Source organism: Coregonus lavaretus, assembly GCF_964263955.1.
Source record: "Coregonus lavaretus genome assembly, chromosome: 18".
In the NCBI taxonomy this organism is placed as follows: domain Eukaryota; kingdom Metazoa; phylum Chordata; class Actinopteri; order Salmoniformes; family Salmonidae; genus Coregonus; species Coregonus lavaretus.
In genome coordinates this window covers 23722242-23749664 of record NC_140005.1, presented here as the reverse complement: position 1 = coordinate 23749664, position 27423 = coordinate 23722242, and the positions used below count along the sequence as shown (strand labels likewise).

The following is a 27423-nucleotide window of genomic DNA, read 5'->3' as shown; positions in this document are numbered from 1 at the left end:
TGCTTCATGTTTACAGTACCAATTTACTGTACATCACCTCACTTATTGGAAGCAGTGTAGTGGTGCATACTCTGTAATCAATATGTTCCTGCTCCTGTGGTCAAACAGTTAATCTCCTGATCATGATTTGTGGTTCTTTAATACGTCTTTCTGTTGAGAATGAAGCTGTATCTGTAGGCTACCCCACTCAACTGTTCACAGCAGCCAGGCTATGTGACCTGTCCACTTCCTGTCTGTCTGTGGGCCAGTGAAGATTGACGGCTGCTTGTTATCTCCACATGGAGCTCCAGTCCACTGCTGCTCTGCATTCACACGGCTTTATAGAGACCATCCATGGCTTTTTAATAGACCTTCATGACTTCCTCCTACTCAGCTCATGGTGAAAGCCTCAAGCTTGTGATACTAGGACTGCCATCACTCTGCCATAGTGTGCTGACAAGACCAGGCAATATCATTACTGCTTGCTAATCACTCAGTGGGCGTTTCCCCAGTCATAAATGTCATGATTGACTGTTGATGAGGTGAAAAATAGCGGAGGCACACATTAAACCTATCATAGTTTTTAAGATCTACTATAACCAGAATGTTTGATTTACGGCGTAGTTTTCTCTGAGAGAGGAACAATAATAAGCCTAGGTATGATGAAAATGGGTTTTATCACTGGGAAGATACTTCATATGATGGCTTTGCTGTTTAGTAAGACATCCAGGCTATTGGATATGCACACTTACTGCAATATCCCAAAGGAGAGATGACTCTAGAGAGGGCGTTGGGTTACAGTTACAGGAGTCACTTCTTGTTTAAATACGGGGGGGAGGGGGGGGGGTATTGCTCTGGAATCAGACTAACAAATAGGCCTTTGTATTGGGGTGAATGGAAAGGACAAACTACTATGGCAACAAGCGACATGAAGGAAGCACACGCCAAACATTATCTAATTGGATTGATGGAAGCTATTGGTTTTCTCTGGGTCCTTTGTGACCTCCAGATTAAATGTGTTGTGAGTAGGCACACAGACCAAGGCCATATCACTTGGGCCTGAAGGCATTGGAGGGATCCTCTTTGTGCCTGTACAGACAAAGGCTGAGAGTGGCCCATAGGGAATCCATACTGTAGTCCTATTTTATTAGTATTTTTATTAGTTGTATGTACAGGATACACATGGTATTCACCGTCCAACTAAATGCTTACTTGTAGTTTCCTTCTGGACAATGCAACAACAATGAGCAATAATACAAGATAAGAATATGAACATAAAGTAAATGGCTCAGTAGAATAGAATAAACATTTTAGCATAAGTATAATACAGGAAGGCACAATTTATAGTCCAATATTTACACGTGTATCAGAGAAAGGGGGGGATTGGGGGGCAAGTGTTTAAATTGTGCAGTATAAGCAATAGTAAATAAGAGTCTGGTAGCAGCAATTGGGATGTGTGTAGCATTAATATTGTATATTAGAGAGCAGCATGTCATTGTCAAGGCCAGTCGATTAACAATACAATATTTGAAAAGTATATTTTTGCTGTTTTCAGTAATATTGACTGAGTGAAATTGGCGGGCCTGTTTGATAGAGATTGAGTATTTACATCAAAAGCAAGGCGTTGGAAAATTGCATACCGTTTAATACTAATCACTTGACTGTTTCTCTCTTCTCAGCTGTGGTTGTTTGACTTCAGCCCCTGAGACGTAGGCCTAGGCTCACTCATGGAGGACTTTGTGATGAGGGCGCCCCCTCTGGATGAGAGGGATATGGAGCTGGATGTGCTGGGCTTCCTGGACTCTCTGGGGGAGGACAACAGCACTGCAGCAGAGAGATGCTACCGCTCCCACTCCCGCAGCAGTGTGCTGCAAGGCCTACCCTTTGGAGGGGTGCCCACGGTCCTCGCCATTAATGTTATCCTGTGGATGGTATGTTGCTGACACAGATACACACACGACAATCTCAACCTTTCATCTCATCTCTGATGCCATGGAGACATTTTCCCCATAGACTTCCTTCACGTTTTAGTATCCTGTTAGAACACGTTCTTATCCTTCCCAGATGGAGGAAGTGGTATGATACGACAAGAAAGCTGCTAAAAAGCTAAACCTCTATCTTGACATCTCTTACTCTACCTACAAGCCTTCACATTCATATGCACATGATGCATAGACTGTACTCATTCTCCTCCTCTGTCAACATGCGTTGACTGTTTATAAATATGCAGAAGTGTTACCCTCCCCACTCCAGGATAATAATAGATATCAGATTAGTGAATGGACACCTCCTCTGTTCCACTGTCAGTTCTTGTCAAGGTAGATTTCCTCTCTGTTTATCAGTCTGTCTACCAGCCCTGTTTAATTGACTCACTGTGATTGTTCCCTGGTTGTCAGGACAACACAGAAGGTTAATAGCAGTGTCTTAATGACGGGTCCAAATTAAGTCAACTAGATTACCCCCATGTGACGGCAGCATGCCTCTGCACCAATCAGAACTTCACACAGAACAATCATCTGTGGTGCATCAGCGGAACATGGACACCCACGCAGGGACAAAGAATAGAAGACAATAGAGACAGGCAGAGAGAAACGAAGGGATATCATGCAGAGTTTGCGAATTGCATTTGGCTATGAAAGTAAAAGCAGAATTTATTATTAATCTCATCACAGCTTAGTCCAATACTTTGTTAAACATTGTCCTGATTACCCATGCATGGCTTTAGACCATTAGGAAATGTATTATTCAACCTCTTTAATGAGAGAGCTTGCTTTTCTCAGAACAACATAATACTCATCCTTAACCAGTACCCAAGATCTCATCTAACCAGTAGATGATTTACAGTGCATTCGGAAAGTATTCAGACCCCTTGACTTTTTGTTACGTTAAAGCCTTATTCTAAAACGGATTAAATTTGTTTTTTTCCTCATCAATCTACACACAATATCCCATAATGACAAAGCAAAAAAAAGGATTTGACATTTTTTGCAAATTTATACAAAATATAAAAAGGAAATATCACATTTACGTAAGTATTCAGACCCTTTACTCAGTACTTTATTGAAGCGCCTTTGGCAGAGATTACAGCCTCGAATGTTCTGTGAATAGACCCCTGTCCCCTGCTCTCAAACACACAGGAAGAGGGAACCAGGGAATGATTATGAAGGAGAGAATGTGTTGGAGAGCACATCATACACTGTATGGAAAAAACATAATTATCTCTCATTTTACACTATCCTGTGGAATAGATCTATAAAATGAATAGTGTCGGGTATACAGTGCCTTCGGAAAGTATTCAGACCCGTTGACTTTTTCCACATTTTGTTAGGTCACAGCCTTATTCTAAACTTGATTAAATAGTTTTTTTTCCATCAATCTACAAACAATACTCCATAATGACAAAGCAAAAACTTGTTTTTATACATTTTTGCTACAGAAAACAGAAATATCACATTTACATAAGTATTCAGACCCTTTACTCAGTACTTTGTTGAAGCACCTTTGGCAGAGATTACAGCCTCGAGTCTTCTTGGGTATGACGCTACAAGCTTGGCACACCTGTATTTTGGGAGTTTCTCCCATTCTTCTCTGCAGATCTTCTCAAGCTCTGTAAGGTTGGATGGGGAGCGTCGCTGCACAACTATTTTCAGGTCTCTCCAGAGATGTTCTATCGGGTTCAGGTCCGGGCTTTGGCTGGGCCACTCAAGGACATTCAGAGACTTGTCCCGAAGCCACTCATGCGTTGTCTTGGCTGTGTGCTTAGGGACTGGGAGACTAGTCAGGATCGAGGCAAAGATGAACAGAACAAAGTACAGAGAGATCCTTGATGAAAACCTGCTCCAGAGCGCTCAGGACCTCAGACTGGGGCGAAGGTTCACCTTCCAACAGGACAACGACCCTAAGCACACATGCACTCCCCATCCAACCTGACAGAGCTTAAGAGGATCTGCAGAGAGGAATGGGAGAAACTCCCAAAATACAGGTGTGCCAAGCTTGTAGCGTCATACCCAAGAAGACTTGAGGCTGTAATCGCTGCCAAAGGTGCTTCAACAAAGTACTGAGTAAAGGGTCTGAATACTTATGTATTTCTTTTGTGCACAAATTTCTAGAAACCAGTTTTTGCTTTGTCATTATGGGGTATTGTGTGTAGATTGAGGAAAATAAACAATTTAATCAATTTTAGAATAAGGCTGTAACCTAACAAAATTTGGAAAAAGTCAATGGGTCTGAATTCTTTCATAAGGCACTGTATACCTGACGCTATTCATTTTATAGATCTATTCCACAGGATATTGTGTAAAATGATAGATTAATTATGTTTTTCCATACAGTGTATGATGTGCTCTCCAACACATTCTCTCGCCTTCATAATAACTCGCTGGTTCGCTCTTCCTGTGTGTTTGAGAGCAGGGGACAGAGGTCTAGTCAGTTGTCTTGCAATTGACCAGTTGGCCGGATGTTTTTGATCCAGCCCCAAACCATTATTTTTGTTTTTTTTGTCTGATATGAAAATAAAATGTTTTACTGACACATTTTAATGACAAAAATAAACAATACAATGTACTGCGCTAGTCAGTAGTAGGCACTGTAAGAAGCACCTGGAGTGACGCGATGCCTGCTGTGATTGGCCGAGATTTCACAACGCAGTGGACTGCTCACGTCCTTTGACCTCCCTCACCCCTACAGCACCGGTTGGTTACATTTCAATGTCATCTCTCAGCAAAACGCCTGTCACTCAGTCAGTCTGCAGCACAGCACAGAGCAAATATGGATATTCTTTACTTTTTCCAAAAGAGTGGCAAAAGAAGCGATCAGGTTGAGGTAGTAGTGAATGAGGTGGAGGGTAGAACAGCCAGAAAGTCAAAGTGCAGTATTAGCGTCAGGCAGCAGCAGAGTTAGTACCACCAACCCTGCACAAATCTGTGGCTATCTAACTAGCTAGTCTCCCTCATCATAAGGGTTGGTTAATGCTAATAAGCTAGCGTTAGCGCTCAGCATCCTTAAGCTATTGGGTCTAAGTCAGCGTTATTTAACAGGTATATTTAGTGAATGGCAAGCTAAGGATGTTTATATAAGTCATGATATTAGGAAAAGTGTTTAATTCCAGCGAGTGTATTTGATTCGTTTCTGTAGCTTGCTTGGCTGGCTAGCCACTTCGGTAGCTACTGACTGGTTGGCTAGCTGAGACGGAAGAGATGAGAGAACGTTTTTCTGACTGAAGTATATCTTCTGACAGTGACACAGTGCCCTCCTGTGGACTGAAGCTGAACTTTACTACAACATTATATTTTACCATGTTTAAAATTAGCATTGTTGGGGGTGGTAGAACTGACTAAATGAAATTAATCATAGAGGTATTATAACCTATTCCATTCTACAGGTGAACATGATTGGCTCATGTCTATTATTTCCATATAGGCTATGTAACTATTTGTAAAAAATATAAATAAAAATACCTGCCCATTATTCACTTAGCTACTTACTTTTTCTGTTGTTGCATTGTCGAGAGGTTAACCTGCAAGTAAGCATTTCATTGCACTGAGTACTCCATGTATATCATGTGTATATGAAAAATAAACAAACTTGAACTTAGAAGGGAAGGGGGAGGGCAGCCAGAAAGAGGAGAAAAGATGGGCAGCTTGGTCGTGTCAGTATACAGTGACTTCAAAGAGCAACTGCCACTAAAAATCTACTTCTCATTTAGAAAATAGCAAATGTGGCATCGATATGAGTCAGAAATATTCTGTCAAAATTGACTACAAAGTGTTTAATAGGATAATTTTGGTCATAAAATCAGTCTCATCCAAAACTGAGCATCACAACATTAATTAAGGTTGGTTTTGTTTCAATCCTGCCCACATACCCACAGCTGGCAGCACACAAGTAATCATCAATTAGTAATCATCAATATAAAACGTATGCAACATGAAATTATTGTCTCATTTACATTGTGTAAGTTATTGACTGTCTCTAACTAGCCCTGGAGATGGGCTATCCAAAGTCAGTCAGGTCGCACACCCGGCTGAAGCGAATTGGCTAAATAATTTGGCTAACTCTTTCCACCTGCGAACACATGAGACACCCACATCAAGCAACACCCCTAAACTAACTCACGATTGAATTCAGTCATGGCCACTAGCATTTCTTAATAAACCAAATCTAAAACAAGGCCAAATCAGGAAGTGCAGTCGCCCTTTAAAACTAGAGAGAAAGACACAGAGATGACAACAGAAGAATAGGTGATGGAGAGAAACACCAGACAAGACACAGAGACCTATGTTTGAAGTTGTGGAGTGGTTTTTGGCAATACACTGTAGATGTACAGTGCTATTTGTTGCTTTTTAGCAATTTCCATGTAGACTTGATTGTGTGTTTTGGATCATTGTCTTGCTGCATGACCCAGCTGCGCTTCAGCTTCAGCTCACAGACGGATGGTCTGACATTCTCCTGTAGAATTCTCTGATACAGAGCAGAATTCATGGTTCCTTCTATTAAGGCAAGTCGTCCAGGTCCTGAGGCAGCAAATCATCCCCAAACCATCACACCACCACCACCATGCTTGACCTTTGGTATGATGTTCTTACTGTGGAATGCAGAGTTTGGTTTTCGCCAGGCATTACTGGAACCATGTCGTCCAAAAAGTTATACTTTTGAATCATCTGTCCATAGAACATTCTTCCAAGAGTCTTGATGATCATCCAGGTGCTTTTTGGCAAACTTGAGTCAACTTTTTGGACGAGATGGGTCCCATTATGCCTGGCGAAAACCAAACACTGCATTCCACAGTAAGAACGTCATACCAAAGGTCAAGCATGGTGGTGGTGGTGTGATGGTTTGGGGATGATTTGCTGCCTCAGGACCTGGACGACTTGCCTTAATAGAAGGAACCATGCATTCTGCTCTGTATCAGAGAATTCTACAGGAGAATGTCAGACCATCCGTCTGTGAGCTGAAACTGAAGCGCAGCTGGGTCATGCAGCAAGACAATGATCCAAAACACACAATCAAGTCTACATGGAAATTGCTAAAAAGCAACAAATTGGAAGTTTTGGAATGGCCTAGTCAAAGTCCAGACCTAATTCCAATTGAGATGTTGTGGCAGGACTTGAAATGAGCAGTTCATACTTGAAAACCCACACGTCACTGAGTTAAAGCAGTTCTGCATGGAAGAGTGGGCCAAAATTCCTCCACAGCGACGTGAGAGACTGATCAACAACTACAGGAAGCATTTGGTTTGAGTCATTGCAGCTAAAGGTGGCACAACCAGTTATTGAGTGTAAGGGGGCAATTACTTTTTCACACAGGGGAATTGGGTGTTGCATAACTTTGTTTATGAAATAAATATGTAATTGTTGTGTTATTTGTCCACTTATGTTCCCTTTATCTAATATTAGGTTTTGGTTGAAGATCTGATAACATTCAGTATCACAAATATGCAAAAGTAGAGAAAATTAGAAAGGGGGCAAATACTTTTTCATAGCACTGTATGTGTTGCAGAGTAGAGAGTGTTCCAGAGTACAGAGACCCACATTAGCAGCTGTAAGTACTGCCAGTGTCTGCTGTGGCAGTTGGGAAGGTGCAAGTTACCTGAAAAAGATCTAATCTCTCAATGTTCATCTCAAAGTGCACCAAATTCATGCATTTAGCTGTTGAAATTCCATACTGGCTTTGTGCTAAGCTCCCAATGTCTTCAAATATGACTACACTAGCCTGAGTATACATGCTGACCTCTCCCTGGTAGTTTCCAAGACAACCAACCACATACAACTCTTAGGAAAAGAGATCATTATTACTGCTGAATATTATTTGTGCATTTCTCATGAGATTTAGTTCCATCTGCAATCCACGTTGTAAATGCAAGTCATGAATTTTCAATTGAATTTTTTAAATGTTTAAGACTTGGGTAAAAGAGAGAGGTGGGTACATGTATGTGTGTGTTCTGAGGAGATCTTTATGTCCTATAACTCATTCTTTGTATTGCAGTTTCTTTTGCTGATCTTCTCCTGTTTGAGGAAGGCTGCGTGGGACTATGGCCTTCTGGCTCTATTGATGGAGAATGACAGGTACAGTAAAGCCTTTCCCCTCCGCCTCCATTCATACTCAGTATATTATAGGTCTGGTATATGAATTGAGGCAACACTCAAGATCTCCATACTAGACCTATAATATATTGAAAGCATAATTCATGACCACTTGACACTGCTCCTTGACATTAGCGCCTCCTCCTGAGAAGGCACGGTACTGCTCAGGCATTTTCATACTCACGAAATACTTTGTTTTGCTTTACTAGAATGAGCTTTTAATCACTTTTTACACACATCACAATATAAGTATCTCTATTTTTGTTCCAAGACCTCCAATGTTGATACAATAATATTCATAAGGCATTCATGGCACAGGCAGACACACACAGCAGCTCTGTAGGAGGATTCCGATTTTCCTTACTTTTAGGACCTTGTTGGCTTTCGAAGTGGTCTGAGGTCAAGTCAGTCCACTCAGTAGTCTGTGTGGGTCTGCAGATCGAGGCTCTGCAACAGCTTACTTCTGCCTGACCTGGAGCCACTCTCCAGTGTGAGCGTGGGGTTGATTTAGTTCTGCCTGACCAGCAGCGGCTCTCTGCCACCCCCGGGGCAGCGACATCTGTGTGCTCTGCCGAGCGGGCTGCCGTCGCGCTAATTCAATTATGCCGCTTGAAGTGTCACGCTGTAGAGCTGTCAGCAACGTCGCCATGAAAGAAATATCACCATACTCAATCATCACAATGCTTCATTGGATTCCAGGAACACTGTCCATCCCCTTAATTTCCCCTCCTATCATTGATATGATCTTAGCGGCGCTGGAGAATCCTCTCAGTTTCAGGTTGACTTGAGTTCTAAGAGGAGGACAGGGGCCTGCATGGAATAGCTATTAGACCCAGCCCACACTATTAGCACTCATGCTGTCTGTAGGCTCTGTGCCCACCTGTCTGTAGGAAGGAAAGGTTATTCACTTCCCACAGTCACTCAACGCAAAATGGGTTCACATTTGCTATGTAATGTTAGGACTCTGTCCATGCGACTGTCTAGAAAAAATATTTCCAAGAATGTGTTTTAACAGCTGTAGTCTCATATTGCGCAGACTTGTTGCTCGTGCAGTATAGTATCTGCCCTCTTGTGATGCCAATCTACATGATAAGCTTCCTTCCCTCCTATTCTGTAGGAAGGAACACATGCACCATCAATATGATAGTCCTGGTATGTATTCTGTTTCTCAGCCTCACGTCCCTGTTCTACGGCGAGCAGAGTGAGAAGGAGAAGTCCCCGTCAGAGTCCAGCCCGTCAGACTCCGAGACCAAGGACTTGGTGAGTCCCACTGTTATTATGGATCCAACTCCAGACAGTAGGATAGGTCTAGGGGTATAGCTGATGAAGGGTGACCTTTTTGAGTTTGAATGAAAGTGGGGCACACCTCTTTTTGTGACACTGACCAAAGCACTTGTCCTTAATTGAGTTGATAAAACATCCAGCTGCACAAACAAAAAGAAGAAAAGTCAGACTATTCAGACAATGACTTCATAGACACCTGCGTGACTGGTTAGGCTCACCACCACCATCGAGGTGACACACCATGTTTATGATGGAGTAGGACTGACTCAGACATGAGGTCTTCTCCCAGAGTTTGACAGCAGTAAAGTCGTTTACGCCTCAGACTAGACCTATTAAAACCCCATCACCCTCTCAGCGCGTAGGCCTTAATGTTATGCAAATGACAGATGCGTGGCGAGCCAGGCGTGCTGTGCAATGCCTACCACATACAGTATGTCATCTATTGTATTTAATAAGCGATCCACTGAATGTTTTATGTCTTTGCTCCGTCTCTAGGGCTTCTGCTCTTGGCTTACAACACTCTATCATATGAAGTAAGTGTAAAACTCTTGCCCCTTTAACCCTCAACTCCATCCTCGCTTCTATCATGTTTTATTGCCCTTCTCTTCAATGTTGATGTCATCCCAAAACGCAAACTCTCGTGTTATATCTCATTAAGCAGCGAAAACAAACAAGTGTGTGCTCATGGGATCATTTGTGCCGTGATTTACCATAGAGTATTTGCACTTGCTCGAGTCTGACTCACTTTCACTCAACAAATTTAGGCCCGTAAACCAGTGACTTCCTCTGTGTCCATGGTTTCCAAAGTATTATGGTGGAGTTTGGGTGCATCTGGGTGCTGTTTTTAGCTCTTGTGTTAGTAGCTGACTGTATACCTCACCCTAGGATCCCTGGGAAAGTGCTAACCCACCCTGATAGCTCTCTGTGTGGCCTGGCCTATCTCCCTGCTGTGGGACCAGCAGGCACCTCCTGTTCTTTCTGAAACAAGTGGGTTTCCTGACCCTCCCGCTTGGGCTCCCCTTAGCCACCACAGGTTTGGCAGGAGTGGAGTGGCATAGTTACACTGAGGCATGAGGAGCAGGCCCCACAATATCACCACCATGGAGTACTGCTGAGTCTGAATCTGTCTCCCCACGGAAGAGGAGGATCCTACCCTTCCCACCACAATCCCACACTCTTAAGGAGAAAAGGTGCTATCTACAACCTAAAAGGGTTCTTCGGCTGTCCCTGTAGGAGAACCTTTTGAAGAACCCTTTTGGGTTCCAGGTATAACCAAAAAGGCTTCTCCTATGGGGACAGCCGGAGAACCCTTTTGGAACCCTTTTTTAAAAGTGTGTCTGTAGTACATGCTGTCCCCTGTAGTCCCCTTTTCAACAACACACTGCTTCTTTCTAACGCTGTGTTTAGTCTCTTTAGGGTGAGTTTAAATCCCAGCCTGCTGATTCTGCCACCCTGGGGAGAAACTCTCTCTCCCTCCCTCCCCAGTTTTGGAACCTCTGTCTCTGTGTTGTCTCTCCAGGGATGAGGAGATCAGGAGTAAATGTGGCATCGACGCTACGACCTACCTGTCCTTCCAGCGCCACATCATCCTGCTCATGACCGTGGTCTGCCTGCTGTCTTTGGCCATCATCCTGCCTGTCAACTTTTCCGGGAACCTCCTAGGTAATTTAGAGGGAGGCCTTGGCCTGTGTTGGGAGGGCTAGGGATATCCTAAACGCCAGGGGAGGTAGAGGGGCACCTCGCAGGGAGAGACCAGGTCACACATGCATATGCAAACACACAGATGCACGCGCACACACATACACACACGCGGGTGGGCTCGCACGCGCGCACACACACACACACACACACACACACACATATATATATACACCACAGTTATAAACACAAACTGACAAAGTCTGCCCAGGGATATGCTAAACGTAGGCCACACAGTCAAACACACACACACACCCCCCCACACCACAGACACAAACACAGACAGACATTGTCTGCAATTTGACTTACTGCTCAATTGAGTTACATTAGTGGTATTTAACTTCCCCAAGCAAAAGAGTATGAATATGAAAAGGTTAATTTCCTCCCGACATACACTTTGGTGTCAGAGGTTGTTAGCTATAATGGTATACAAAACACAACTGCTGAATAGTAGAAGAAATTACACTTGGCAGTTAAATGTTGAGTAAGCTCCCATATGGAATGTAAAGCAGACACGTTTGAGGTCTGAGGGGACCAGGGTTCTCCACAGCCACTTTATTACTGTTGGCTGTCATCTATTTGGACCATTGTGTCACCCTGTCGTTAAATTAACCAACACCCTTATATCGGTCACCATAGAAACGGTAAACAAATGGAGCGAAACTAAAATAGAGGGCGGAGACATGACTAATCTCTCAATTCTGTCTTAAACTTTTCACTGAGTTTTTACTAAATTGGATGAGACAATCCTCTGTTTGATGCTATTGCCCTCTTAACCATACAAAGATGAGGGTATTTCTCTTAAAGTCCATTTTAAAGTTTTACCATGTCTCTTTCTTACAAAAAGATTACTGTTACAGACATTAAACTGTCATATGTTGTCTTTTCTATAGGGGATAATCCAGAAAATTTTGGAAGAACAACTGTGGCTAATCTTCCTGCAAAGTAGGTCAAAGGGCTGGGATTTCTCTTTTTGCCAACTTCAAGAAATGTTCAAGAATATCTTGAGACCATCATGGTTATCCAATAGTCATGTGAAATGCCTTTTCTTTATTTCCTGTTAGGGACAGCTTCCTGTGGCTCCACAGTATCTTTGCTCTGCTCTACTTCATCATCACAGTGCTGTGTATGGCCCACCACTCCTCACGCCTGGAGTACAGAGAGGACGAGAAGGTGTGTGAGGGCTCCTCAAACCTGGCCAAATGCAGTGGTGTAACAATACTTTTAATTACTACTTAAGTCGTTTTTGGGGGTATCTGTACTTTTACTTTACTATTCATATTTTGGACAACTTTTACTTGTACTTTTTACTTCATACATTTTCCCTGATACCCAAAAGTACTCGTTATATTTTAAATGCTTAGCAGGACAGGAAAATGGTCCAATTCACGCACTTATCAAGAGAATATCCCTGGTCATCCCTACTGCCTCTGATCTGGCAGACTCATTAAACACACATGCTTCGTTTGTAAATTATGTCTGAGTGTTGGAGTGTGCCCCTGGCTATCCGTAAATAAATACAAAATCAAGAAAATGGTGCCATCTGGTTTGCTTAACATAAGGAATTTGAAATTATTTATACTTTTACTTTTGATACTTAAGTATATTTAAAACCAAATACCTTTTTAGACTTTTAGTCAAGTAGTATTTTACTGGGTGACTTTCACTTTTACTTGAGCCATTTTCTATTAAGGTATCTTTTACTTTTACTCAAGTATGACCATTGGGTACTTTTTCCACCACTGGTCAAATGTGTAATGATTACTAGGTAACATGGTCAGGTTACTGTCTCTGAAAACTGAAAGAGACACCTTTAGGTGTGTGTAATGCATGTTTACCATCTTACTTGTATTATTGGCAAACGTATTGTTGTTGTTTTTTGTCAGGTGGCCAGGACTCTCATGATCACCTGCATCCCCAGAGAGATCTCAGACCCAGGCCTCATCACAAAACACTTCCAGTAATCTTATGTTTACTTCTCACTTCTTTACTCACTCAAGACAATGCTGATACTAATAAACCTGGTTTAACTCTGTTCCCTCTTCCCTCCACTCTAGTGAGGCTTACCCCAGCTGTACTGTCACTGACGTCCGCTTCTGCTTCAATGTACACAAACTGATGAGGCTGGACTCTGAGCGGTACAATAACTATGATAATATAGAGAAATTAGTCAGTGATCCAATACAATCATTGTTTTGTTGTATTTTTGGCCTTTGTGCAGATTTGAGTTGTTGTGTTGTTTCAGACGGAAGGTGATGAAAGGAAGGCTGTATTTTACCACTAAGGCCCAGAAGGAGGGGAAGGTCATGATTAAGACCCACCCCTGTGCTACCATCTTCTGCTGTGACGTGTGCGGCTTTGAGCAGGTACTTTTGTAACAGAAATGTTAGTGAGTCTTGGTCATAGTAATTATGTTGCATTGATTGCATATTGCCACTGGATGGCACTAAAAAGCTAAATTTGATTTGAGCGGCAATGGGTAGTTTCGTCTGTCTGAATAGAAATTCAATAAGGGACATGACTAGACTTGATGAATAATACTGGTATGTAACTCATCTATATTTTTAACTCTGCAGGTGGATGCAGAGCAGTACTACAGTGAGTTGGAGGAGAAACTGACTGATGAGTTTAATGCAGAGAAGCATCGGATCTCGCTCAAGAGGCTGGGCATCGCCTTCGTGACCTTTCGGGATGAGAGGATGACTGCTGTGTGAGTGAACTATGACCCCTGACCTCTGATTTACATGTTAATGCACTATCCTGCAGTCTCACGCAGGGCATGCATGGCGCACCAAAATAATGATCTGTTACAGGGTTTGATTGAATATGTTCATGAGTGTGTCTCTGCCTGTTTTGTGTGATTACTTTGTGTCTATGTGTGTTGTCTTTCTCCCTACAGTATTGTCAAGGACTACAGCCGGGTCCGTTGCCGTCGGAGACCCCAGCAGTCAAGCATCACCACGGTAGTTCAGTCTCACAGGTGGGGTGTAGGCTACGCCCCAGCTCCAAGCGACATCATCTGGTGAGTGAGGAGGTTATCTGAAGCAGATCATGGATAGAAATTCCCTCCCATTGGTTAAGTTATCTAACTGTACTTAGGCCAGAATTCAAACTGATGCATATTAACGAGCTGTGCCCTGCCACAGACTTTTAAAGATGTTCGCGGAGGTCGTTAATCTGTTACTTTCTCTTGTAAGAGAGCCATCTCTAGTCACTGCCATGTGGCTGTTCCACTCAACCATTTAACCAACTTAATTAGATGGATTTTAGAATTGTTTGGGATATCTTAGATGGTGTGTTTTTTTTTTTACAATGAAATTGTCCGTTGGTAGTTTAGTCTATTTGAGATCAGTTATAAAATGAAGGGTTTAGATGATAACCATCAGCCCGTCTGAGGTTACATAATGTGAGTGTTACATATGTATGGGGGGATTAGCCGATGAGACAGGTCTGCCACGCGGCGCTCACGGTTTGTGCTTCATGCCTCATTGGTTGTGTGTACGGCAGTGTGTGTTTGTGTGGAGGGAGTAGTACTGCTCCCTGGTGCAGGTAGTCTAGCCAATTGTGGGGGTCACGGCCGGCTGTGACACATTGCCTCTGTATGTCGCTCTGGGTAACTGACTGATTTCCTTCATTAAAAAGGAGCACTGGAGTGTGATGTGTCCAACCTGTTATCCACTCCAGTGTAGTCAGTGTGGTGTAGCATACTCCATCTCACTTTTGTTGTATTCATACTTTTACACAGTAGTACAGAGTGGAGATATGACGTGCGGCGGTGAAGGGTTTTGGTTTATACTTGTCTGTCATGTCAGCCCTCCATCTGGATAGATGAGTATCTGACCTCCATGTTTACTTCTCTGTCTCCAGGGAGAACCTGTCAGTGTGTGGCTCCCGCTGGTGGCTCCGCTTCATCCTGCTCAACATCCTCCTCTTCCTCCTCCTCTTCTTCCTCACCACGCCCGCCATCATCGTCAACACCATGGACAAACTCAACGTCACCCGGCCTGTTGACAGCCTTAGGGTCAGAATTAATTTCAGAATTAGTGTTTGAATGGGTCTAATGGGGTAGTGGTGCTGTACAAAGGCAAATAAACTCCAGAATGAACTATATTATAATGAACTCATTATGTTTTGGTTTCTCCCCATAGAGCCCGATCATCACTCAGTTCTTCCCTACCCTCCTGCTCTGGGCGTTCTCTGTCCTGTTACCCTTCATAGTCTACTACTCTGCCTTCTTCGAGTCTCACTGGACCAGGTAGAGTACCGGAATGCTGCAGGCCCCAGCAGATACTGTCTGACACTCCTCAACCTATGGCCTAGTTCTGTCCCTGAAAACAGAGAACACTTTATTCTTATTCTTCTTCAACAGACTCTCTCTTCATGTGTTTTTGTCTCAGTTCTCTCTCTCTCTCTCTCTCTCTCTCTCTCGCTCGCTCTGTGTGCTCTGTCTGCCTGCACTACTTATCTAGTCAGGTTGTCATAGCGATCTCTGTGGAGATAATGATATGCACAATGGTCACTATGCACTGAGGAGCAGAATAGCTCTGCATCCGGAGGAGACAACGTCACACGGCACCTATGAGCACCGTCTCTTTACATAACCGCCCCCACCACCCACCCATGTGTTGTGAAGGCGTGGTGTGTGAACCACTTAATGCAAATCAAATGTTTACAGTTATTGGTGTGAAAAGCTCAGCTCGTGGTAATGAGCCCACAATGAAGTCCTTTGCATTTGAAACAGAATCATTAAATTTGTGAGATGTTTCTTATTGAATGTGAGTGTGTGTGTTTGTGTAAGCTTCTATCGTTACGGTGTTCTGTCTCCTTTGCAATTCTAACATATATATATATATATATATATATATATATATATATATATATATATATATATATATATATATATATACTGCATGTTCAAAACGTGTTTTGTAACTACATGTCCTCTGTTGTAATGTGGTCTATGTTGTGGGGTACTCAGATCCAGTGAGAACCAGATCACGATGCATAAGTGCTTTGTACTGCTGGCGTTCATGGTGATCATCCTGCCCTCGCTGGGTCTATCCAGGTATGAATATAGAAACATACATGCTGACGGAGCAGATCATTTATAATTTCCTACTATGATCATTACAGAGATTATATATGATACAAGATCCTGTACTTATGCTCCAATGTACCTGTGGTTCTTTTATCTCTAGTCTGGACCTGTTCTTCAGGTGGCTGTTTGATGTCAATTTCCTCGAAGACAAGAATATTAAATTTGAGTATGTTTAATTGTTCTGCCCTCTAATGCCATGGTACCAAGCTTAGCTGGCATTGAAATAACTGCCATATACAGCCAACACGCTCTTAAGCTGTGCTTCTTCTCCTCTGTATCCAGGTGTGTGTTCCTTCCTGATAACGGAGCGTTCTTTGTGAACTACGTGATCACGTCCAGCCTGATCGGCACGGCCATGGAGCTGCTGCGTATCCCAGCTCTGATGGTGTATGCTCTGCGTCTCTGCTTGGCCAAGCCCGGGGCCGAGCGCATCCACGTCAAACGGGTGAGAGGAACAGTATTGTACTGTATTATTTGTGTGAATTATTGATGTAACTTTTCTTTTCAATTGTGTGTTTTGTCTGTCTCTCTAGAGCCAGGCCTATGAGTTCCAGTTTGGTCTGCAGTATGCCTGGACCATGTGCATCTATGCTGTTAGCATGACCTACAGTATCACATGTCCCATCATTGTGCCCTTTGGTGAGTGTGTGCGCGTGAATGTGTGCCTCCTCCTCCCTGTGTGTGTGTGTGTGTGTGCTCAGCGTGGGAGTGGGAGCCTCTCTCCTGATACTGTAACCTTCGTCACCTCTGCTGCCAGCCTGGTGCAGACTGTGTGAAGTGAATGTGCTGTAGTCCCAGACACTCAGACACAGCGAGCTGGGAGCCAGACGCCCACTTTACTCCTGTCTCTGCCCAGAGCCGCAACAATCCTTTATTTACTACTACTCTCCAGGCCTTGACGCCTGCCTTCCACATTGTATCAGACCTGGGCTCAGCTGCATGCTGTCTTTAACTTGTGAGTCACTCTGTAGCCCAGAGTTGGGGTCAATTTCCGAAGTCAACTGACAGGAATGGGAGTTGAATTGACCTCAACTACGCTTTAGACGGAAGTTAACAAGATTATAATAGGTGATTGGCTGCATGTCCTCATCAGTCAGCTTTGTAATGTCTGTCTCTCAGGGCTGCTCTATCTGATCCTGAAACACATGGTGGACCGTTACAACATCTACTATGCTTACGTGCCCACCAAGCTCAACCAGCGCATCCACACTGCAGCCATCAGCCAGGTCATCGTGGCGCCCATCCTCTGCATGTTCTGGCTCCTGTTCTTCTTCGTGCTCAGACTGGGTGGGTACTTCCTGGTTCCTGTTACCGTAGCCCAGGGTTCTTCAATTCCGGTCCTGGAGGGCCGAAACACTTCTGTTTTTTATTTCTACCTGGTAGTTAATTGCACTCACCTGGTGTCCCAGGTCTGAATTAGCCCCTGATTAGAAGGAGAGGATGAAAAACAGAGGTGTTTCGGCCCTCCAGGACCGGAATTGAAGAACCCTGCCGTAGCCTATCAAACAGACCAATACATGTGGGCTAGCCACTGTTAGTCAGATATAGCTTAGTGGCTGCTAGTGGTCATATGGTGGTCTTGATTGTGGTTCTTCTCTTTCCTTTGTGCTCCAGGCCCAATGCGTCCCATCACCCTCTTCACCTTTGTGTCCCTGCTCTCCTGCCTTGCCTTCTCCCTCCTTGGCCTATGCCTTAGGAAACAGCCTGACAAGTCATCAAGCTACCAGGTCAGCTACAGTATTAACAATGGGACATAGTGCTGTCGTGGTTTTGGGCTAGCAGAGCCTTAATCGTTTTTGACGATAAACTCTAAAGTCATTGATTAGGCCTAAGTGCTTCGACCATGGGCAATGTCTTTATGTGAAGTGGTGTTTAAGCATCTGCTGTAGCAGTGCAGCTGTGCTGGTGAGATTGAATCCCTATCATTTTTACAGTGAGAGATTACTCTTGACCCCTCCTGGACTTCTGGTGGGTGTAGAGCACAGGCCCTCAAAGGCTAAATTACCTCTGTATCAATGTGTTTCAGATGTCTGACCAGGTGTTTGCTGACCAGCCAGCAGAAGGGGCCTTCGCTAATGCAGAGAGAAGCTCCACCCCATCCACCACCCCATCTAATGTACCTGCCTTTCTTCAATCACACCACCCTCAATTCCTCACAGAGTTGTACAATAGTCTCATAACAAGAAGATATGTATGAGTAAAATCTCAGTTGTAGTCATTAGTAACTTATTGCTGTCTCTGTGTCCCTCCCCTCAGCTGTTTGTGGCATCTGTGTTGCTGGAGCCGGAGCTAGGCCTGACCCCGATGCCCTCCCCAGCTCACCAGAGCTACGGGACCATGGCCAGCTCCCAGGACAGAGAGGAGGAGGAGGAGGAGGAGGAGGAGGACCAGGTTGAAACCGTTGAGGCAGAGCTCCAGGCGCCCCCAGACCCCTACTACTCAAGACCCCTCATGGACAACCCAGTGGGTAACCAGTGACACCCCCCCCCACCCCCACCTCCATGCCTACGCCTGTGATATAAGAGAGTGAAAGATGCCACAATGCTGCATATTTACCTTTTAACCTCAGAATCACATCCAACTGCCTCAGCCCCTCTGACTGGACCATGTTTGTGAGAGACCATTTGGATTGTGTCTTTGGCAGTTCTTTGGAACCCAAGGCTGAAATAATGTCTTCCCCAGCCCTGTGGCGGGGATGTGGGGGCAGGATGCAAGTGGCCTTCCCTCCCTCGGTGTACAGGAGTCAAAGGGACCACACCACAACATCTCTCAAAGCTGTCATCATAAATGAACCATACGGAGGATACTTCAAACAAAAGTGCTGTCGTTTTCTGACTTACTGCTTTATAGTTTTCTCCCTTTCTTCCCTCTTAGTTGTGTGGAGTGAATGAACTGTTCCACACTGTATGTGACCTGCCTGGGGGTGACTGTGTAGCGAGGAAGGACACTATTTGTGTGCGCCACTGGGACAGGAGTAGGGGTGAATTTCACCAACTCAGTAGGTTTTAACCGATTGACCCTACTAGACAGAATGGTCTTGGCTCTAGGTGATCTGGCTCTGGTGTGGTAGAGCTCTGTGAGGCAGAGGGTTAGGGTTGCGGGTTGTAATCAAGCCATCTGCAGTGAGAGAACAGGACAGACGGAGGGAGGGCAGAGTGGAACTCAGAGCTCTAACACTCCCTATAGAGGAGAAGGCACAAGGAACCCAATGGGACCTGATACTATTGTATTTTTTGTCAAGGTTTTTATTTTTGCTATTCTGTACTTGCCCGTTGTATGTGATATTATTGTGCTGAAGGGCGAGGTGCGGGCTGTGTATTGTTTAATAACAATTTATTTATGGTGCCATCCCATTATTGTTTATAAATATTACCGTGACAAATGTGTGTTCTTATTGGACAAGTCCAGGTACTCCTCCATTTCAAAACAGGATCTCCAATTTACTTAGGTTTTATGTTTTCCATAAAGGTCCGGCAGCAAAAATAGTCATGAAAAAATACGAATCGTACTCTATTGCATCGTGGTTTCAGTAGTCCAAACCAGTCCTCTCCACTGCATGTTGAGAATGCTGTATAAGAGAAAGGATTTGTCTGTACATTGTTATACTCCGTCCACACATCAAACTAAACAGCTTTCTCTAATGCCGCATAAGACTCAGCTGACACAGTCAGTCATACGGTAGCCTTTGCAAGTTTTGTATTGCGAGTGTTTTGCTGCTCGAGGGAGGGGAAGTTTCCTTGCCAAACTGAATGTAAACTGATTGTGGTTTGTAATCGTGCTCTCTTGCTGTGCCTTGAAGAAAGTCTCCCTTTCATCTGACAAACCAGCATGGCCTGAAATATGCTGCATGGACTGAAAACTAAAGACCAGGGAAAAGAGGGAGACAGACTTAAATAAACAAACACACATAGAGTAGCGTATGTACACATTCTGGCCATAGTTCTATCAAACGCCACCCATAACCAGCTATTATCTTACTCCCATCATTTGTGTGAGCAGCCATCTTCCTATGGATAGTTCCCTCAACCAATAGACAAGCAGGGTTTAAATAAGTATTTAAGTATTATGTCAAATTATTATTTTCTGTGTATTTGAGTATTTTCAAATAATGTGGCCAAAGTCAACTACTTCTATTTGAAGTATTTAAAAGTATTTTCAAATAATTTCCTATAAATAGCCTTTTATTTGAAACTATTAAAAATTAAAAATCTAAATAATACCCCTAGGACCAGGTTCAAATGCATGGTATTAAAATATTTGTATTTTTAATACAATTGTCTGCATTTGAGTATTTTCAAATGCATTCCAATACTTTCCAAGTGTATTTAAAAAATACATTCTAATATTCAACTGCTTGTATTTTCATAACAAAAACATCTGAATACCTACTTCAAAATGTCTTTGAAGGTAATTTAAATACCCTAAATAGTATTTGAACCCAGATCTGACAAGCAGTGCGCTCCACAGACCACTGAGCTAATGATGTTGACTCATTATGCACTGACTATATTTGCTAGTCTCAGATGTCTTAGAATGGTTTTTTTCAATGGAATCATTGTGGCTTAAGGTGCCTTGTTGTGGGTGTCACTCTCTCTGTCTTTGCAGTTTCTAACTGCTATATTCTGTGATGATATAGCCAAGCTCTTTGTGATATAATGGAATTTGAAACTTGTTTCTCTGGTGTCTTGGCCCTTCCTAAAATGTTATGATAAGCTGTAGTTATGTTTGTCATTCTGTCATCATGCAGATGTTGTGGTTCTTGGTTTTTCCTGAACCCAAAGAAAGCTACAGAATTTATAGAATAGTACTCCAAAATTAGAACTGTAAAATTGTTCACCTAAGAAATTTCACCCAAAGTTACAGGTCCAGTGTACTTTTTTAGTGCAGTCCTGGGAAGGTTGTCATTTTATAGTAATTGAAGTATATTATTATTATTTTTTTGTTGTTGTTGTTATTATTATAATAAATAGTGTTTGTTAGAAGTGGTTTTGTGAAACGGACAGAATATTATAGGATAAATCTAGTGTGTCTTATAAAATTGAAGTTATTTGTTTAATTTCAGGAGGAAATAGAATTGTTTTATGAACAAAGGTCCAGCATAACAACAAACGGATCATCCCAAACGAGTCACTATGTTATGTTCACAGTGCAGGCCTAGGCTACCATCGGAGATGTTAATAGTGGAGAGCACCACAGTAAAATCAGTTTGAACAGCACATCAGAGAAACCCTAAACGAAAAAGTCCCTAAACCCACCAAATGTGTGCTATGGATTTTAGCTTTAGTATGTCGTTTCACAGGTCATGAAGTTCATTAAAGGCGTTACTTGGTCAATCCGACGTCTGCATTGCCCGTGCAGCATTTACGGCGATACGGCCTCTGCAGAAGTCAGGGCATTAATACTTCTTGTGCTTCGTGGAGCAACGCAGAGCTGTTGTCAAGGAAGTGAGTTTGTGTTTATATAGGACCTCAGGCCCTCACCTACCGTCAACCAATCATGTCAATGCGGAGCTATACGGAGCTCCCCGCATTCTTACAAAATTTGAGAGGGCACAGCGATGCGGTACAGAGCTCAATTTGGCATCTGCGTGTCCCCGTAGGCTCCGCAATTGCGTCACACAATCCATACTGTGCCTCCAACCACATTTTCAGATCATGCATAAATTGTCTCTTATTCTTTTCCTATAAAAACATGTTCATCAATTTATTTTTTATGGTGGTCACAACGGTTGAGTAAACCTCAAAAAGTTGAGTAAAGAAAGCTTGGTTCTTTATGTTCCAATAATGCATGGAGGGAATGTACTTGTAAAACTTGCTGTGATTTGATTCCTAATTAGCTCTGTTGTACCTCTTTGTCATTTGTGCTCATACATCAAATGCTCTTCCCATGGGTGCCCCTGCTCTATTTTGGGGATCCAGTGGTTTTCAACTTTGGCCAAGCTCTTATTTTCATCCTTTACAGGAAACTGGTGTGTCCTTTCTGAAGTACTACTTATAGATTTCTCTGAACCATTTACTTTTGCAGGGAAATAAAGTAAAACAAACATTCTGTCATCTTGATGTAAATGTGTGGCTTGTTTTGTTTTTTTTGACCTGAGGTTGAGGAACAGCAGGAGAGTGTGTAGCAGTGACCTGAGCTGTTCTGTGTCAAAAGTCTTTGAAGTGCTGTGAGTGCAATTAAAACTGAATCTGTGGCCGCCAGTGCCCCACATCTTGTGCTACAGGGCACAGGCTCCTTTTTCCCTCTCCGTCTGCTGTGGTCTGTAGGGAAGGGGACAGAGTCACAAGTTCAGCAGAAGGCACAGAGCTTCCAGTCAAGGGAAAGCCAAGGGGGACCTGCTGAGAGTTAACTAGGCTTTTATAGTGGCTTTTTATATGCTGTGGTTTCTCATGCTGTCCATGAGAAAATGTAGCCTACAATTGACAGAGGCTCATTGTCCAAGCACGTTTGCATATTCAGCAATGTCACGATCGTCAGGGAGAGAAGTAGACCAATGCGCAGCGTGTTGAACAAACATGTTTAGACTTTATTTAATTAAAGCACGAACAAAACAATAAACGACTCGTAACGTCCAACGGTAACAAAGACCGACACGGAACAAAAACCCACAAACACAAAGGGAAAACAGACAGTTTAAATATGGCTCCCAATCAGAGACAACCAGCCAACAGCTGACACTCGTTGCCTCTGATTGGGAGTCACTCAGGCAAACATAGAATACAACAAACTAGAATGAACACCACCGAATGAACACACCCTGGCTCAACATATAGAGTCCCAGAGCCAGGGGGTGACAGTACCCCCCCCTAAAGGCGCGGACTGCGACCGCGCCTCAACTAAAACAAAACAGGGGAGGGCTGGGCGGGCATACCTCCTCGGTGGCGGTTCTGGCTCCGGCCTTGACCCCCACTCCTTCACTAACCCCCCAAAGTACCCCTGGTCCGGTCTGGCCCTGCTGACCAGAGCTGAACTGAACACTGGTGGAGCGGATTGCTCTAGCTCCGGCGTGACGCAGCACCTGACCGGTGCCGGACCCGCCACCGGTGGAACAGGCACGGGCCGTGCCGGACTGACGACGCACACCACTGGCTTGGTGTGGGGAGCAGGAGCGGGCCGAGCCGGGCTGACGAAACGCACCACTGACTTGGTGCGGGGAGCAGGAGCGGGCCGAACCGGGCTGACGAAGCGCACCACTGACTTGGTGCGGGGAGCAGGAACGGGCCGTGCCGGGCTGACGACGCGCACCACTGACTTGGTGCGGGGAGCAGGAACGGGCCGGACAGGGCTGACGAAACGCACCACTGACTTGGTGCGGGGAGCAGGAATGGGCCGGACTGGGCTGGCGACGCGCACCACAGACTTGGTGCGGAGAGCAGGAACGGGCCGGACAGGGCTGACGAAACGCACCACAGACTTGGTGCGGGGAGCAGGAATGGGCCGGGCCGAGCTGGCGATGCGCACCGTAGACTTGGTGCGAGTGGCAGGAACAGGCCGGACCGTACTGGGAACACACACCACTGGCCCTACGTGGGGATCAGGAACAGGCCGGACCGGACTGGCAACACACGCCAGTACCTCTCGCCGTGCCTCTACATCTTCCACCCCCTCTTCGACCAGTGGCCCCCGTAACCTGGCGGCCTCCTCTGCCAATCCGCTGGGCCGCTCTGCCGCGGTCTCCTGCTGGCCCGTCGTCCACGGCGTTAGCCCCCCCTAAAAATGTTCTGGGGGTCTCTCTTCCCCGTGGGCCAGGCCTCTATATTTCTCGCCCAACTCTCGCTCTCCTGCTTCCAACTCCAGCCATTCTGCTCCTCCTTTGGCTTGACCCAGTCGAGACTCTTCCTCCACTGTTCCCAAGTCCACCCTCTCTGCTCCTCACTAGGCTTGACCCAGTCGAGGTTGCCACGGAGATCTGCTAGCGATCTCCCTGGTGATGGCTCCTGGACACGCTGCTTGGTCCAGTCTTGGTGGGTTTTTCTGTCACGATCGTCAGGGAGAGAAGTAGACCAATGCGCAGCGTGTTGAACAAACATGTTTAGACTTTATTTAATTAAAGCACGAACAAAACAATAAACGACTCGTAACGTCCAACGGTAACAAAGACCGACACGGAACAAAAACCCACAAACACAAAGGGAAAACAGACAGTTTAAATATGGCTCCCAATCAGAGACAACCAGCCAACAGCTGACACTCGTTGCCTCTGATTGGGAGTCACTCAGGCAAACATAGAATACAACAAACTAGAATGAACACCACCGAATGAACATACCCTGGCTCAACATATAGAGTCCCAGAGCCAGGGTGTGACAAGCAATTGTCAAACTATTGTCCTCAAATGTTCTGATTTGTAAAATAATGTATGTGCCATACTAAACATTTGTTGCATCAGAAATGATATTTTACACTTATCTTTTCAAAATCCCCAGTTTTGTCAAAAGGCATTTTAATGGTCAGCCTGTTGGTGCTGAATCAAAGTTGTGTGGGGAATGAATTCAACGGAGTTTCTCTGCTGATCAGATTTGTTCCGCAATGACCGTGAATGTGCCTGGCCGGAGAGTTTAATATGACAGACAGAGCCCCAGTCAGAGCTGCAGCGACAGGGTTAAAGCATGCAGGTGCTCACCTCCCTTATGGCCAACTGTTTGGAGCAGTGCTTCTGCATACAAACTAGCCCTGGGACAAGCCTGTGTGCATACTGGAGACCTCATTGGTCCCGTAAGCTTCATGTGGGGATTGTAGGTCGAATGGAGGCAATTAATTGAATGAGGCAGCCTGTTGCCAGAGCAGTGTAGAGGAGGAGAGCTGAGTCTCCAATGCCACTGAATAACATTGCCCTTAGTGCTGTTTAGGACAAATGTGCATCAGCATTCCTAAAATCTACGCTTAGTGCGCTATCAATAATAATTAATTTACAGAGACTTTAAAATGGGGAAGATAAAACCTATTATTCTAATGAGAGAGAGAGAAAAAAATGCCTGACATTTTCCCCTGTCACCACAGGCAACTGCTTGGAGCATGCTTCTTAGTGAAAGGTGAATTCCTTTGGGTGTGTGGTACAGAGCTTTTTCTCTCTCATCTCAGATGCTCAGAATAAAATGTCTCTACCTCCTACAGCCCACCATATTGTCATTCCCCCACGGCTTATGCTGCCTCCTTATTTCCACATGCAAATTCAGCTTAATCAGTTGCTGTTGTTTTATATTTACATATCTTTAGTTAAAAATGTAAAGAAAGTATAAGCTGCACTTTGTATTTCACCCCCGGATTGCATAAATTTACAGTAGACTTGTAGACGCAGGCTATAGTTGTGAGTGTACTCAGACAGATGATCAGTGTGTTCCAGGCCAGTCAGGGCTTTGAAGGCCAGAGAGGGGGGACACTGTCTTGCTCTCAGATCTTGGAGGAGATCGATGTGAGATCCAGATCGATGTGAGATCCAGTGTGGAGCTGTGAAGGTCTTGGCAGGCAGCGTGTCACAGAAGGTTGAGCTCATTAGAGGAACGTTGTAAGCATGAAATGCTGCTGTCTCCATCTCCGTCTCCAGCTCCCAGAAAAGGTGTCAAGACCTGTTATCTAATGCAGGAGAGCAGTGCCATTAGAGGGTGGCTTCATCTGAGTGTTACCATGGCTTCATACTTCAATTAGAATGTAACCTTTCTAATGTTTAGACTGCAAGTCAGTGGAGAGAGAGATACTACCTTACTGGAACCATGTGCTGTATCCCTGCCTGTACATTTTAGTGGATCAGTCTGTCCCACCAGAGAGAAAAACATAACAAACACTCTGCCAATTGAGACACCTCAAGGTAACTGGGAAGTCAGTTGTAAACTCTAAGGTTTCAACTGAAAATCTTCACGTGTTTATGACATGTTAACAACACTGTAATAAAACTGTCATGAAACGGCACAGACAGAGAAGTGCTTTTCCTCTGGTTGCTAAGGTAAGTGTTGCCGTGCAGCAGTGGTGGAGCAGAGGCGAGCTGGCAGACTCATCAGTGCTCAGCTGCCTCCAGGCTGGATGATCTTAGAGTGCTAACCTGATTAGCCCCAGTCTGCTAGCCCCCTCTACCTCTCTACAGCCCCCTTCTCCTCTGTATCATATCAGCCGCCCACCAGTCAGCACCACTGAGGAGAGTGTCTGCCTTCCTTCCACTTTGGACCCTTGCTTAACTGTTTCCATGACAACATCCAATCCCCCTTCATTCCAAAACACATTGTGTGTCTGTTGTCTTTTCTGCCAGGCTTTTCTCCCTCAAAGTCTCAGGACTGATCCTCCAGCAGCTGTCAGGTATGGTACAATATCCTCAAGTGGCCTCATGGGACAACTGTTGATCACTCTGCAGTACAGATACTTACCTCAGTTCTTCTGTATCCACCCATCTCTTGTGTATACTTTACCTATGGCCAAATCGTCTCTATATCCCTACATTTTGCCCCTGGGTTATACAGCTGCTGCCTCACAAGACCTTTATACCTATAGTGGAGGTGAATGCGCCATAGCAATCCTCAGGACAGCAGATAAACTCCATGTTATGTGATGAATCGTGTTAAACTAAATGTTTTTCTCAGTTCAATCCCCTGAACTCACACCCCAGCCTCAGTGTTACTCTTTGAGTCACAGTAGGACAGCCAGTGACTAGCATCAATCAACCAAAATCTCAGACAGAGGGGACGATGGAGAGCGCTGCAGAGAGACAGATTTGGGACATGTCAGTTACTGCTTTATCACCAGAGCAGACAGCCAGCTCATGGATGTGACTTTTACAATGATGCAAACAAATTGAATATGCGAATGCGTCGTGGGATAGATTAACCCAATGTGTTGAATGGAGTTCAGGCAATCTGAAACATAACAATTTAGTCCCCATCTCTCTGTCTCTGGTCTCTCTCCCTTTTCCTCACACACACACAAAAAGCTTCTCTTAATACTTAAAAAAATAGATATGTCTGCATTTTAAGGGCAAGAAAGCACATTAGCCATGTAGCGGTTAAGAGTTCTTGGAATCCTGGAGATGTGATGGATGTGACATTTGCATGATTAAGTGGGATGATATTCACTCTGCTCTCTGGTTTTCAGATGAAGTCCCTCTCATCTCTATAGCCACAGGGAAGGGGCCAGCCTGTACACTGATGTTACATAATCCTAAGGAATAGCCAACCGGAGCGAGAGAAATCGTGCATAGTGTGATTGATTACAAACACTGAACTCAGCATTACTACCATCGCACTGACAAACAAACCAACAAAGTGGAAGAAAAACAATAAACATTGTCATCTTTTTTTC

The 27423-nt window shown here is 44.3% G+C and overlaps 1 protein-coding gene across 1 annotated transcript; it reads left to right on the top strand.

Moving 5' to 3' along the window:
* Window positions 1-1735: 1735 nt before the first annotated feature.
* On the top strand, window positions 1736-18618 carry LOC311145534 (calcium permeable stress-gated cation channel 1-like; the record flags this gene model as incomplete). The annotated part of the gene is made up of 22 exons (XM_084181803.1): window positions 1736-1910; window positions 7963-8042; window positions 9233-9320; window positions 9840-9877; window positions 10864-11006; window positions 11936-11987; window positions 12107-12215; window positions 12929-13002; window positions 13100-13180; window positions 13288-13408; window positions 13619-13752; window positions 13942-14064; window positions 14910-15063; window positions 15191-15297; window positions 16021-16107; window positions 16241-16306; window positions 16423-16585; window positions 16674-16779; window positions 17260-17427; window positions 17755-17867; window positions 18167-18256; window positions 18397-18618. Exons 1-22 carry the CDS (start codon window positions 1752-1754, stop codon window positions 18616-18618), a joined length of 2478 nt encoding a protein of 825 aa, XP_084037929.1. The 5' UTR covers window positions 1736-1751.
* Between the last annotated feature and the right edge of the window lie 8805 nt (window positions 18619-27423).